At 40.7% G+C, this 16,432-nt stretch overlaps 1 protein-coding gene across 1 annotated transcript in view; it reads right to left on the bottom strand.

The window, feature by feature from the left end:
- Daam1 (dishevelled associated activator of morphogenesis 1) overlaps nucleotides 1-16,432 on the bottom strand; it is a 168,954-nt gene that overhangs the window by 98,920 nt on the left and 53,602 nt on the right. The window contains exon 2 of the mRNA XM_042682536.1: nucleotides 2,365-2,584. Within this exon, the coding sequence (XP_042538470.1) occupies nucleotides 2,365-2,547 (183 nt within the window). The 5' untranslated portion in view covers nucleotides 2,548-2,584. The remainder of the gene's footprint in view (nucleotides 1-2,364; nucleotides 2,585-16,432) is intronic.

Genomic DNA, 16,432 nt, shown 5'->3' with positions numbered 1-16,432 from the left:
CAATGAGCTGTCTTCAGAATGCATATGGGGCTGCCACTACACAGGCTCCTGCTAGATCCCATTTCAGGAGACTGACAGATATGACTGAAAGGACTGTGGTGGATATGGGATGTATAGGATACTAGCTCTGACCCCTGGTTCCATGACCAGACATGTACTCAGCTAGAGGCAACACCTATATCCTTAGGCTGACTTTGTTTTAAAGTGCTTCAAGTGGAAAATAAAACCAAGCTTGTAAATGTATCATTACTATTCTTCTTTTTTTTTTTTTCCAGTCGTGGAGCTTGAACTCTCAGCCTGGGTGCTGTCCCTGAGCTCTTCAGCTCACGGCTAGTGCTCTACCACTTGAGCCATAGCACCCTCCTCTGTTTTTTTCTGTGTATGTGATACTAAAGAATCGAACCTAGAGCCTCATGCACGTGAAGCTAGCACTCAACCACTGAGCCACCTTCCCAGCCCCATTACTGTCCTTGACAGTCATGACAGCAGATGACTCACTGCCCCTCCCTGGGAGAGGACTATGTGTCCTCCACCCAACTCCGTGACCTCAGGCTTGGCATGTCACTTAGGGTGGCAATCCCTATAGAAGGATGGTACCTCTTTTACCTTGTGTGATCTCAAGTATGGCAATGAAATGTGATCACAAGTGACATGCTATTTACAAGCATACGCCTGAAGTCTATTAGCCTGGCTTTCCTCTTAGACAAAAGATGACAAAGAACATCACTGCTGACCTACAGTAGTTGAGAAGAACTAGCATGAAATGAGCCTTTGCTGTTGGAATGACTGAGGTTTTACTATCTAGAGATGACTGACATGGCCATTGACACGATCCACTCTGGTCTCACCCTCTGATGACAGCTCACTTCCTTCAGAAAATCTTCCCTGACCACATTCCTCAGCACTTCACTGTACACCCCAAAAGACAAATACACAAATACATAATCTGTGAGATGTATTATTTTTCGTTCATTCCTGTGGAAGCCTCAGATCTTCCTAATGATTCATTTCCTTCTTATTATAAAACTGTCAGATCTGTGGGAGTAGGTTCTAGATTTCTATTTGGAATTCCCTAATACCTAGAATAGAATTCTACATGGAAAAAAGAGAAAGAACAAAGTCTTTAAACTCTGAAAACATTCAACATCATGGACTATGACATGTGGTCTTAAGTCACCTCTTCTTTTTCCTAACCAATTCTGATTAAAAATAGGCCCATGACTCTACCTAATGAACCAGAACATCTCACCTTTACAGATTCTCTTATATTGGTTCTTCTTTTTGTTTTAAAAATGAATTCTGGTCTGGAAGAGTTGACATGACCTGGTCAGTTTTGATATTATTCCTGGAGAATAGTAACACAGCCTACTTTCTTGACTCAAGAAATGATAGCACTCCCTAATACATGTTGAGAAATCTAAATGGTTCGATTAGAACTAACCACAAATGCCAGCAATGATCAAAGGAGGACACAGGAATCATGCAACGTTTATTGTGCACTGAGCAACTTCTACTGAAGATTGCTCTTATTTAACTATTATATCACATCAGAAAATAGGCACAGGAAAAAGTAACATTTGTCTGCACTTATGCAGATAAAGTTAGAAAAGTAATTTGAACTAAGCCATCTCTAATCATTATGGTAGTAGCTTTTAAGTAATGCCACCATGTCCTCTGAAACAGAACGGGAAGAAACACCAGTTTGGGCAATACCTGAGAAGTGAGCTTAAAGAATCCACCTGCACCTCTTAATGAATGAGTATTGCATTAAATACCATCTTATTTGAGGACAGTGCCCTCAAAAACATGATGATATCTATAAAAACTTTCCCACAAAATAGTTATTATTCCAATCCTATCATTAGGCTAGCTAATGGTACTGTACTTAAGTAATAATGTCTTTCACCAAAAGATCAAGGACCAGTTGTGAAGTATGACTACTTTTTAAAAACACGTCAATACTGTATGCTAGGGAATCTTAGAAGGTATGAAGTCAATGAAGGAATTATTTATTTTTATATACAAGTACAGAATCAGAGTAGAATGGAGGAAATATTAGAAAGGGCAATTTAGGATAAAAAGTATGCTACAGTAGTAGCATATTTGAAGACCTGAAGGTCTAAATCTTCCCATCCACTTAAAGCACCAGCCAAGTATTAGGATATGGTAATGCTACCCTCTTCTACCTGCTCCTTCTCCACAGAGTCAGTGCTGATAGTGAGGGTGCAGACACAAAGGGTGAGTGAGAACCATTTCACCGGAAGAGGAAAAATTCATAGCAAGTAAAACCAACCCACAAACATCACTCCTCTCCTCTCTCTTCCTGACACCCCACAAATAGCAACACAGAAATCTGGGACTCACCACAAGCTCACTGAACATGACATCCAGCTCCTCCACAGGGGGCATGGGTAATGCTGGCTCCATGGTTTGAAGAGCAAAGTTGCTATCATTTCGCAATCGATATGTGATTTCTGGGTGGTCGTTATTTCGGAAACAGCAAAAGATGAATGAAATCCCCCGACCACCTCTCTTCCTTGGGGCCATGGCTGAATTCTCTTCTACTTCTTTATTTGACTAAAGTCTGTGAAGAGAAGACAGTACACAATTAAGTGTTCAATAGACAAAAACAACATACTGAAAAGTCAGATCAATTCAAGGAAGAGCCACCTATGCTGATTGTAGACCATGCAGACAAAGGCAGCCAAAAGGCTGGGAGTCCACCTAGAAAGGGAGCCCATGTTCTTCATTTCACTTCTTAAATGTGTCTATGACCAACTGCTAAGCAAACAGTACAACCCTAGTCACTTCATTCTACAATATATGCTCTGATTACATTGAACTACTGGTCATTCTTTGTACATCCCATTCTTTTTCCTGACAACCTAGTTTTTCCTTTGTACTATCTTGCAAGAATAACCATTTCAAGCCAGCCACTGGTGGCTCATGCCTGTAATCCTAGCTACTCAGGAGGCTGAGATCTAGGGATCATAGTTCAAAGCCATCAGAGCAGGAAAGTCCGTGAGACTCTTAGCTCCAGTTAACGACCATAAAACTGGAAGTGGCACCGTGGCTCAAGTGGTAAAGCTGAAGAGCTATGGGACAGCACCCAAGCCCAGAGTTCAAGCCCCACGATCAACCAAAAAACAAAACAAAAAAAGAATAGCCATTTCAAGGCAGGTGCTGTTGGCTATTTAGGAAGCTAAGATCTAAGGATTATGGTTGAAAAAGGTAGCCTGCGTAGGAAAGTCCTTAAAACCCTTATCTTCAATTAAACAGCAAAAAGCCAGAAGTAGAGCTGTTGTTCAAATGGTAGAGCATTAACCTTGGACATGAAAGGTCAGGGATAGTACCCAGACTCTGAGTTTGAACCCCAGGACCAGCACTAAAACAAACAAACTAATAAAAAATCACACACACACACACACACACACACACACACACACACACACACACACACACACACACACACACACACACACACACACACACACACAGCTATTTCTTCCTTACCCCCTAGGAGACTCATTATTTAAAAATTCAATTCTCATTTCATCTTCACTTTCCCAAGTGGAATTAATAATGCTATATGTTGCTAAGGTACATATATCAATTCCAGCACATCCCATTCTAAGTTATTTGTGCCTGTCTTCTGTTAGATTGTGATAATTCAATGTGCGAGGAAGGGGCTATGCACCAAAGTACTTTGTGTTCCAATGTGCACCAAGAAAAGAGAAGGCACTTGGACAATGTTGATCCTGTTAAGTAAACTCAAGACTAAGAGTTAGAAGGATCAAACACTTTCAAAAAGTTCACCAACAGGGAAACAGTTAAATAAGCTATGGAACAAGACCTCTAGCTACTGTCACCATGCTGACAAAGAAAAAGCAGAGGCTCACATCTATGCTTGAATGGATTTCCGGACTACTACAGATCTCCCACGCAGAACTTAGAGCCAATGGAAGAGGCTAGGGGAGATGTAGCAAGGCTGCTGTCTGTGGTGAGAATAGGGGCTAAGGAGTTCTGGACTCTGTCATGTCCAAGGCATAATGGGCCATAACCATTGCTCCTAGCACTTGGCTGATGCTGATAGCCAACAGGAACAAGGAGGACATTTTCAGTAAGTGCTAGGTGGGTTCTCTATCCAGCTTTGATTCCAGCAGCTCTGCTTTCATCTTCCCTGAGTACTGAAACATTAACTATCAATCTTCTTTCATAAAATCCTCTTGTGATTGCAATTACAAAAATACAAAAAAGGCATCCCAGGGTGCACGATGTGATCCCTAGAGATGTCATGAAGAGCACTAGGCAGACAACTGCTGACAGACCACAGTGTGTGTCCTCACAAACAGGGCAAACACCAGAGCCCACACTTCCTAGAAGACAAGAAACAGCCCAGGGGCCTCCAAAGCCTCCACAATCTGGCCTGTTTGTCTTTCCATTCGGCTCTCTTTGTATGAGTTACTGTATTTCGCATTGACTGACCCCTGCCTCGGGGTCTTTATATCAACAGTGTCTGTGACTGGCATGTTTGAACCCCTACATGTGCAGGGTTGAACCTTTCTCATCATGAAGGCCTGCACACTTTCTCAGAAAGGCTATCCTCAACCACAGATTGGCAACAGTACCTGTGTGATGGTTCCCACAGCAGCTGCCACTATTGAAATTATCCTATTCGATTATTTCATGATGGCAGGGGTCTTTGCTTTGTTGCTCACTGCTGTGTCCCTGGCGTATGATACCACATGGTATATAGATACACATTTACTAAGTGAATATTGAACTTCAAAATCTCATTTTGAAAGGGGCTATTAAAAGATATGGGGCATGGAGATGAAAGTCAAGGAGTTAGAAGTCTTAAGTTTTACTCTCAAGATTTTGGGCTTTTAAAGAACATACATTCCACAGAAGACAGCCTGGAAGCAGTGTGTCAACATTCAATAAATAGTGGTTACTTTTGGAGAGTTTTTGTCTATTGTTTCTATCCCTAAGTTTTAAAGTAGGACTCAATCCACCAATATATGGCATCTTCCTAAACTCAGGTCTAAAATTTGTCACTAATTTCTTGGTTTAGTAATTAATGTTACAGATTAAAGTTCTCATAAGCAATTAATATTACAGGTTAAAGTTCTCATAAGCATCTAGAGTTTGCAAATACTTCTGAAGTCAAGTGCTCTACTTGCTGAAGAAGGATGTGGTCTGGGAGTTAGCAACTGGAAATCTCTGGCATGGAAAAGGAGAGCAAGGTTAAGAACAGTTACCACTGTGGAGTTTATATGATGCATTAACTGCCTCTGATATGGGCTGAGACATCCCACATCCCATTATGTTGACTTATGGTATACTTATACAAGGGCTTACAAGACATATGGCAGTAATTCTGATTCCTTTTGCAAATGTGTATCAATATACGGATATATTGTTTGGTATAGGTATGTACCTACCACTATGATAGTAAGAATCAGAAATGGGACACTGGGAATTTATAATCTCATTAAGAGAGTATATCAAATTATTACAACAAAGGTGATATAATATTCCCTATCAGTAAGTGTCAGGTAAACATGCCGGAAGCACCTACGGGGCATTCTGGTAGTAATCCTTGATGGCTGAGTAGAGTGTTGATAGACTATGGAAAGCAGCGTATAAGGCTAGAGAAAGTACAAACACGGGCAAGAGGTAGGAGTGGCATACAGGATATAAGAAACAACTGGCGTGGAGCAAAATGAGCTGTGTATCTCCATCTGCCCACAACAGAGCCGTGGGCTCTAACTCTCACCTCCTGAGAGCACACAGGAGTGCAATCAGACTCTCTGGAAAATGAATGAAGAGAGTAACAGCTTTGTTGTTGTATTTTGCAAGTTGTTTCACATAAACTCAAGTTATGTTAAAACCCCATTGTATATGGAGAACAAGGAAATAATGTCAAAACCATTCCAAAACATTTTCTCAGTCTTAAAAAGAAAATGTCAACATGTCTATCAGCAAAAGAATATGAAGAAAAAACAAAATGCTTAAATAGGGATACAGGTAACAATGAGATGTACAAGACACTGCGGGAAAACAAACTTTACAACTTGAGGGGAGGGGAATTGTGGAGGTGGGGAGGGAAGGGATGGTAGGGGAAAAACAAAGAAGGAGGCAACAATGCTCCATAGGAACTGGACTCATTACCTTATTACCTTGCTCATGTAACTGTAACCCCTCTATACATTATTTTTACAATAAAAACATACAAAAGTAAATAAAAATAAAAAAGAATATGAAGGTAGCCAGGCACTAGTGGCTCACACCTATAATCTTAGCTACTTAAGAAGCTCAGATCTGGAAAAATGTGGTTCAAAGAAAGTTCAGGCAGAAAAGTCTATGAGACTCCATCTTCAAAATAACCAGCAAAAAGCAGACACAGTTCAAGGAGTATAGTGTCAGCCAAGCCAGCAAGCTAGAGGCCCTGAGTTCAAACTTGAGTCCCAGAAGGGAGTGAAGGGGGGGGACTGGCTAGTTTCTAAGATAGGCAGTAAGTTACAAAACCTATGACATTTTGAAACCTCATTGAACTAATATGTAAGGACAAACATTTTGCCCTTGACAGGCAGTTTGTATCTGAAAATCTTGGTAAAGCCCAAAGACAAAAACATCTTATGCTAGCACCTCTGTGGAACAGTAATTACAAGACCTTTGATTAAACCCATCCTTTAACTATTGATGATAGCATAAAGGCTGAGATTCCCAACTAGAAAACACTAATACATGTATTTGCAACTCCACCGTTCAGAGCCTCATCTCTCAAACACAGGCAAAAACAGGAAGCAAGTACACTGGCCCACTTGACCCCTTAAAAGCTGTAGCTGCTAGCAGCCAGCCCTTCTAACCTGTTCTGGCACTTCATTGATAATGAGTGGCCCCAAGCACATCATAGCCATGGCTTCTTACCATTATCCTCATTTCACAGAGGAGACTTAAGAGGAGATGAGCAGTGGGGGAGGAGCAGCAAGTAGGCAAAGAGAAGTCTGAAGGAGACTTTATTCCTCGGTAAAAAGGAGCTGTTCATGTGGAAAAGTGTGGCTGGGCGGAGGAGTCAGGCAGCTTGGTGGATGGAGGTCAGGAAACCTGCTTGCTTAGTTGGACTGGAATCCATTCCCCACCCTCTCCAACCTCAGCCTTCCCTTTACCTCAGTCTGAATGACTACAGCAGTTTCTTCTCCCTGTCCCTGATTCCCCAGTCCAGGGATTGGCAGACTTTTCCTGTAAAGGGCCAAACAGTAAACACTGTAGGCTTTGTAGGCCATTAGGCTTCTATTGCAAATACTTAACGCTGTCATTTTGCCATGAAAATAGTCACAGATACCTGTAAACAAGGGTGTGCCCGGCTTCCAATAAAATTCTAGTGTGGACACTAAAATATGAATTCCATATAACTTTTTAATGTCGCTAAGCAATATCTTTAAGTTTTATTTTCAAACCATTGAGTATGTGTGAAAAATCATTCTTAGCCCATACATCAAAAAACCAGGTGGCATGCCCATGTGCACTTTTGGTCTGCATGCAAGTCACCAATAGTTGCCCTACTCTGTCATATTTATCCACGTAGCCTATGAAACTACTTTAGACAGCATGATGAGCAAGGACTTCCCTTGATAGGTGACATTTAGCTGAGCCCTGATGGATAAAATAATAGAATCAACTCTTCCAAGGGTCAAGGAAAAGGATTCTAGACAGAGGGCAGAGTGTGCACACTGGACTGGAACAAGAAGAGAAATGGCCCATCAAGTCATAGACAGAACACCAGGAAGCTGAATGGCCAGGAGCCCAGACTGGAAGGGCTCATACCAAGAAGTGCTAGGTCCTGGTCTACTTGATTTTCTAGTCCTCATCTCCCAACATCCTTAACATTGCCCAAGCCTATGCCCCATATACCCAGGTGTGCATACCTTGACAGTAGTTGTACATCTAAGCCCACACATAAACATAGGGTGTTTTCCTTCTTTATACTGCTTCTGTGGGTCCTACATGTCCTAGGGTTGGGCACATATTTCTTGCCTTAACTCTTATACCATGTACATACTGAGTGTATTTTTTAAAATCTCTTTTCCCCATTAGACTATGGGATCCTAAAAGGAAAAACTAATTTTTTTTCAGTTCCTGACACATAGTATCTTCTCATTATGTGCTTGTTGAATGCAAAAGCATAAATGCCTAAGTGAGCAGATGGCTTCACCTCTGAATTCCGGGCATGTGACTTGGTGTTCTTCACATCGTTTTTCATAACCACCAGAACATTTGAAGCCAACTGTATCGCCAAGTACTCCTAAGCTACTTGTCAATCTTTTTGGTGGTTTTTTCATTTTGTTTTGTGTTTTTGTGTTTTTTTTGGACACTGTCAGTAGCTCCATGGACAAATTTAGCCTTAGGATACTTTGCGGTTTTCTTAGAGCTTTATCAGCTCCTTTTCAAGTATGTTTCACTGACATAACTTTTCAGCTATTTTCCCAACCTCTTACATCCAGTGAACACATTGCTAGAGAGAAGATTCATTCATTCAGCTGCCCTTGCCTGGGCCTCCTCAATTTTCTAGAGACACAGGCATAGAGCCATCTGGGGAGAGGAGCTGGTCTTTCTCCTGTCTGATGAGCAGAGAATGCGTATTTCCTGAAACCAAGGGCTGATGTTTCCAATCTCTCTCCCTTTATAATCAGCTCAGCCTGAAGGAAAGGACTAATGCTGCCATGACAGCTGGGTCCTCAACCAGAACACACTGATAATCTCAGCTTCTGGCACTGGCACAGAGGAAGAAGTCACCTCTGGGACATCCAGAATGCAATCCATCTATATCATTATAGATGACTACTGCTATGTTGTGCACACGGAAGCAATTAAAAAGCGACTTAAGATTCTGGAGCAGGTGCGTTGTGCTTAGCAAAAAATAAGAAATTCAATCCATCTGTGGCCTAGCTCAAAGTCACAGTCATTTGTACTGCTCTTTGACAAAACAAACAAGACTCTGAATGCAGCAATAGTCAAAATATTAAAGCCAAGTTTTAGAGAATGTAGATGATGGTGATTAGGATGATTAAAAAAAGAAAAACCACAATAAAGCAGCTTAGAGTCCTCCTAAAAACCCTTCCTAGCACTTTTCCTTTGATGATGCCAAGTCACAATGCATGCAATATGTAGTATTTGTTTTCCATAGAGCAAAACACAACCAGCATCTAACATATGGGGGAAATTTGAAGGTTGTGATAGCAAAACAGATTCATCGTGAAACGTACACCATTTTAATTGGTTCATCAGGGACTTCTGCCACACATTTATAAACTGGTTGTCCATACTGAGAGAGCTGATCACTGGCTAAGTGACCAAGATTCCTCTAAATGGTTACAGAGGAAACAGCAGGCTAGATCTGCTGGGGAAAGGGAGGGAGGAAGCAAGAGATAGTGAGTCCTGTTAGAGCACAACTTGAAAACGTTGGCTTTTCTGCATGTATTCACTTATGCAGTTGTCATATTTGTTGTCCCTCACTTCTATAATTTCAGTCAAGACAGTCTTTCCCACTGAAGTCTCCACACTAAAATCCAGTCATTGTTAATGTATTATAAAAGGTCTCTGGAATGTCTGTGACAAGGGACTCCATGTCACATGGATAAAATGAGAGACAAGGGAGAAATGTATGGCTTAAGAACAACTTTAGGAAGAAAGACTGGGGACCCTTGGTTTTAGAAGCCATATCTATTGCTTTCAGAGTAACAGTACGGCTCAAACTGTACCATTTTCCAGAGTCCCAATATGCACTTTGGGTTCCAACAACACAACGATGTTAATCCAAAGTCTCTTATCAAGAAAAAATGTGAAAGGAAAAAAAATGCTTTGCTTCTTTCCTTGGCCTTCTCTATCCTCTCTCACATTCCTCATGTCTGGTTTCATTTCCCAAGTACATCAGATGCCAAATGCTATTTGGAGTTTTAAGAAATCCTGGGATACAGACTAAAAGTTGCAGAAGAAATGTCTGAAAGAAAATTGTGTTTTCCCCACAAGTTTCAACATCCTCTCTATCAGGAAACGGAAGGGTGTTTCTCATTAAGTATATCCAGTGGGTAGACAGCTCTTCCCACATGCTTGGTCCCAAAAGGATGTTCTAATAGGGCACTTTTGGAGTGACTCCTGGAAATTCACCCAGCAGTCAGTACACTCAAACCAGTAACAACTCTTCTCAGGCAAGAGGCAAATAATGAGAGCACCCTTCCTGTCTCTCCCCTTTCCCCCACCTGCACATTGACAGGGAAACCACATTCCAAACATCCAAAAAAGTCACTAGAACATCAAAACACTTCATACTCAGGTGACTTCTGGACACCAAGGTAGGCAGAGTGGAAGGCCCAACCCATCCCCTTCCTCCCCTACTTCCTTCAAAGATGAGGAAGGAAGGAGTCCCTGTGCCCCCAGGAAAATCCTTAGGCCATGCCAAAGTAGAGCTGTGGCTTAGTTAATAAGAGTTTTGAGCAAAAAAAGCTCAGGGACAGCTCCCAAGGCCTGAGTTCAAGCCCCAAGACTGGCACAAAGACAACAACAACAAACAAACAACAACAAAAACACCTCAGGCAAGACTAGTCTTCAACCAGCACATAATTAACCAGCTTTTGCCAACCCCAAGCCACAGACTCCTGCCAGAAACACTAACCCACCCCACGTGTAAAGAGCAAACAAGGGCACCTCAGGATTTTCACCCTACAAAACTGGCAACAAACTGCTGTGTGTTATGACTCAAGACTTTAACCACAGGTTTAGAGTATAAATCCTTAAAGCCAATATAATACGGTCTCTAGTTAGGAAGCTGGTGCTGTTCATGTGACAGAAACCAGAGTCTGGAAGTCAGGACATCTCGTCTCGATCATCTGGGAGAAAAGCCAAACCAAAAGTGTCACTGGAGCTCCCCACCAAAAAAAAATCCCAGCCTCAACACAGAGCTGGGCCATCCCACTGTAGAACTGTCGCTAGTCTGCGAGTTAAGTCAACAAACAATTCTAAGCTGAAACCAAAAGAAATGCAAATAATTTTGCCCCTTTGGGTCCTTGTCTTCACTGCCTCTTAGGGGATCCACTCCAAGTCTAGACAACAATACATTTAAATGTGGGAGTTACAAAAGCATTGCATGCTACAACCCCAGGGCCGTGATCTGTCACATCAAAGCTCTCGCTTGTCTAGGATGCTAACTTTTGTTCTTTAGCAAGCATGTAAAAGAGTGTAAGTTTTCTGAATCGCCTAGCAGCTCTTCCATAAGGCTGTAAGAATAAGATCATTCGTTACTAGAAAAGAACACCTGTAGGTTGCATTATAATGGCAAACACCTATACTCTTGTCCTCAGATGGAATGACCTCCTGAAGTCAGGCTTCACAAATATCAGAGCACATGGCTGCCTCCTAAAGTATTTCCCACCCTAATAATCACACTTTAGGTACTAAAGCTTTATGAAAACCCTTTGGGGTCCATCCACACCAGAAATGTGCATTGATATTCAAAGATAATAGTATTCTTTAACTCCTTTACAATGGAAATAATACAGGTAAATTAGGGAGAGAAGCAGCTAAACAGACATATTATACTTGGTTTCAGCAGCTCTTTTGCAGACAGATGTTCCAAGTTGACTAGGAGTTGAAAAAATAAATTGAAATCTCTACCCCCAAAGATGGTACAATGATGTTAGGTCCCCTCCCACCTCACCCCACCCCCCAAAAAACACAGTAGGACACATATCCCCCAGGGAGAAACTGCTACTGGCTCTCATGGCCTCCAAACCAGATACTACTCAATCTTATATATATATATTTTTTTCTTTTTTGCTGATCCTGGGACTTGAACTCAGGGCCTACATGCTGTCCCTGAGCCTCTTTGTGCTCAAGGCTAGTGCTCTGTATCACTTCCGGCCTTTTTCTGAGTGGTTAATTGGAGATAAGAGTCTCATGGACTTTTCTGTCTGGGCTGGTTTTGAGCTGTGATCCTCAGATCTCAGCCTCCTGAGTAGCTAGGATTACAGGCGTGAGCCACCGGTGCGGGGTTCAATCTTGATCTTTATCAAACACTATAACTATGGTTTCTCCAGACATTTTATTGCCTGTAAGTAGATATCATAATTATATCCACACTGGCTTCTGTGAAGAATGATGACTGCCAGCATAGTTGGAAAAGGAGAGTTCTCTTGACTGAAAATGAGAGATTTGCCCAAAGGGTTTTTATCCTTCATGTTTACTAAAAGCAAAACTTAAGGCTCACTAATTACCTTCCTCTTTTGGGGCTTGCTTCTGACTACATTAATACCAAGTTACTTAAATGCAATTGCAAGAGGAAAACATGAAACTAAATAGAATAAAGATACTTGGTTACCACCAGCCTCCCACTCTAGTAAGGATGAAGAAGCCTGGATCTTCCTCTGAGCTGATGTCTCCGCTTTCCAGCTAGGGAAAAACTGATTTAGACGAGCTAGGAACAGACAGCAGTGAATTGTAACCAAAGTTCAAAGACTCATTCCACCACTTCTTTTGTAGAGTAATTTCGGGAAGAACACTTGACTTTACTGACTCCATTTTATCATCTATAGAAATGATGTAGCTCTTACACACTCATTAAAATAAGCAGATAATTGTATTCCCAATAGAAGATTCATTCTTAGCCCTGGGAGAAACTGTACAAAATGGGCCGATGTGTGCTACCTCCTTATATGGTTAGCACCGCCCAAGAATTCAGTAAATATCTGGTGGACGACATTAAAAACTTGAAGGGATGATATAGATTTGTTAACGACTGTTAGTGGAAATATGCTAACCTAGATTCCTTCTCTGGCATTCCTGTGCCTATCAGTAGTGTAAATTCCTGGAATGAAGTTAGCTTCATCTCTACAGGGCAGTTGTCATCACTAAAGCAAGAGCTCTGTAAGTCAGCCAGCTTAGCTGCAACTTGTGGGAAATTCCCTGAGGTTAGGGGCCAGTGTGAAAAGGAGCATAAAAATAAAGCTTTCTTGACTAGTTGGAAGAATTCAAAAATCAATCCAAATACTTGCTCACAAACTTCCACAGGCCATACCCAATTTAGTCCCTGCAAGGATACTGACACTGGCAATTCTGCTCTGATCCCTCTTTTAGACTCTCCTCAGTCACTGAGCTCATCGACTAATTATTTTATGTTCTAAGTCTAAAGGCATCTTCTCTGGCCAGGAAAATATTTGGGAATTGGTCACCAAGATAGAAAATGTACTGTAAACCCTCAATATAACAAATACACAGGGCCACTGGCTTTTATACTTCTGCCCCAGAAAGCTCATTCTAAACAGACGTAGACACAGCCACCATTTCCCATTACAAATGTGAAAAATGTTTATGGAAACCTAAGTATATGGTGTTACCTGAGTTTCAAATTACAGTGTCAAAAAAAATTGTGTTTTGCAGAGCCCCAGTCTCTGTAGCTCAGAGGGGCTCGTTTAGGGTAACATGCTGAGGCTCTGCATGGGGCCAGCACCACGCCTATGTTAGGCTTCTCCTAATGAGTCCAATTCATAGCCAGACTGAGAGAAACTCCCCAGAAACCATCAGGGCGGAAGATTTCAGTCACAGTGTGAGAACTACTACTCCCTTCTGAGGAAGCACCCTGCCCTTCATAAAACGTCTACTTATGAGCCTTACATTATAAATCTTCAAAAGCAGCTTATGGAAAGATGGTGAATAAAAGCTTCATTTGTATGCAAATAAGGTAGTAAAGAAATAAGGCACTAATGAGGACATTGGGCTACTGGTTCTGTCCTGTTTCAGGTGTACTGACTCTCCAACCAGAAAGGACTCAGCCCTTCATGAAAGATCATGTATCTTCTGACATTTACAAGTTTATAAGTAGAGGCATTCATTTTGCCAGGTCAGCCTTTAAAACATTTTACAAAGCCATAGAATTAAACAATAACAACAAAAGACTTGGAGAAATAAAGCTTTCATATGGGCCTTCCAACTTCCATAAAGACTTAAGGGGGGGGGGGGGGGGGACTCTTCTCCAAATAAAAACAAAAACAATAGTGGGTAAAGGAAAAATCTCAGCCCTGCAATAGACACATCAATAACCCATAGATGGGAAAGCCAATTGTAACACCTTACTGGAAGACATTCTGACAAGCTATTGTTGTTTTAACGGTTTAATGGCTCTTTAATCCACATCTAACAAGAATTCTTAGACTCCATATCTAATAATTTAACTTAAAGATAGGCACGGAAATGGGCACAGAGATGCACTAGAAAGAAGTTTACTGTGACCTTATAATAGAAAGAAAACGGGACTCTTGATTGGTAAAGTGAATCATCCAAGTGTCCTTCAGTAACTCAAAGTTTGAATGAATGTTTGATGTTCATATTTCAATGCCAAGGCCCTATCCCTTATCAACAAAATCAAAATGTCTGGAACTAGAGCCAAGGAATGAGTCTTGCTCCTTGCTCTCCAGATGATTTTCACTGTACAGCCAAGTTAGAGGACTAGTGCTTGGAAACTTATGCCTAGGATAACAAAGACTGTGTCCAGTCTGTGAGTGCATTTTTAATGCATTCAGAAAGAAAGACAGACAGGTAGAAGCCAAACAACATAGTAAATGTATTTATGCATGTTTATGCATGTAAATATGCACACATGTATATGTCTCACCATTTATGTTAAAACTGAAAAAATTAAATTTGTGGCAATATGTGCACATTTTTAGATATAAATTCCTTCCCAAATGCTGTACTATCAATGCACAGAGATCATTCCAGAATTGTTTTAAGTATTGTCACCTAACTAAAGTCTTTAGCTAACTACTTGGCACATGGAAGATACATAATAAATTATAAATATCATTCCTGTGTGTGTTTGTCTCTATGGACCCTATAGAAAAAGTTTTAAGTTGAATCAACTCTCCAAAGTGTGTGATGCAGTTGTTAGTATACTGTTGACAGCAGATGTTTGTAAACCTTCTCAGTAACCTCATTAAAACTCTAAATACACCTGAATATCTTTTGCCACTCTATTGGTCTTTTCACAGCTTGCTTTTTGTGTATAATTGTGTATAACGGATGCCAAGAAATGCTGATTTTTTTTTTTACAGATAATATAATGATTTGTAAATCTACCATAGTGGTCTTGGTCTCCTTGTCCACCCTTCTCCAGCCCACCCTCAGTACTAGGGCTTGAACTCAGGGCTTCACACTCATGTTCAACTCTACCACTTGTGCCATACCTTTACTTTCACCTCTTTGCTAGTTATTTGGATATATACGTTTCACTAGCTCTGAACTAATTATCAGATCCAAGCCTTCCAAGTGGCTAAAATTTAGCCTAGGATTAAGCAGGTAGGCCTGAGCCACTGGTGCCTATAAAAGACTTTTAAATAAAAGGCTTTTTATATAAACCAACAAATTTAAAATTTCGAGGTAACACTAGAGGTAATCTTGTGAAACAAAAAAGCGTGCTCCGAAGATATCAGACACCAGATACAGGCATAACAATGTAACAAACCTTCAAACAATGTTTAATTTTAAATTTGCCACATCCCAAAATATAATTTATGGAGTATCTCCAGCCCACAAAGATCATTATATCACAAGTTCAAAACGCTCAGAACCAGTTACAAGAGCACATCTACTGTTTTTTTCACCTTTCATTTAGCTCTGGTTTTTATTATAGCTCTATTGTGGGCTGAAAAATCCTATGGATTTTACAAATCCCCAAATAATTTTTAAAACTTTACTGTCAGGTACTTTTTTAAAGTATATGTAATACATCTTTAATAATTAGACACTAGTGTTTGGCTGTAGTAGCTTTAAAATTGGTTTCCAGGAATGTTCTCATTCTTAAGTATATGCTTGTGAGGCTCCATCTTGAAAAGGTGAGATATTCGGGGTCCTCTTCTCAAGAAATCACCAATGGAAAAATGATTATATTAGCTTAAAAGGTAAGAGATGGTCTTCAAGAAACTTTCAAAAAGTGAGGTTCAAATGCTGATAATGGCAAGTTTATATGCCCAGTTCAAATACTCAACTTAGATAGCTAGAAAGGAAGTCAATGGCTTTGTGGACTCCAAACTGTTAAGCAATATACTAATGCCAATCACAATGAAATAGTTACTATTACTTGGCAGGGGGTGGGGGAGTCCATTGAAAACAAATAGTGGATTTTTCTAAAATTGTTATGAACTGCTAGAATGCAACTACATGTTGCTCAGAGCACCACAACCAGGTCTGAATGTCACTGCATCATTCAAAGCACACATGTGCCTCTCACTGTGGAAAATATCTAGGAATTTGTTCTGATACCTGTTATTGTTAGTAGACTATTTTGGCAATTGAATTCCAAGTGACTTCTAGAAATTCCAGGTGACCTAGGAAGAAGTAATCATACTCTTCTGGGAGTAAAGAAGCCATGCAAAAGTAATCT

Source organism: Dipodomys spectabilis, unplaced genomic scaffold (assembly GCF_019054845.1).
Source record: "Dipodomys spectabilis isolate Male_0828 unplaced genomic scaffold, ASM1905484v1 ptg000073l, whole genome shotgun sequence".
Taxonomy (NCBI): Eukaryota; Metazoa; Chordata; class Mammalia; order Rodentia; family Heteromyidae; genus Dipodomys; species Dipodomys spectabilis.
This window is presented reverse-complemented; position numbering and strand designations above follow the sequence as displayed.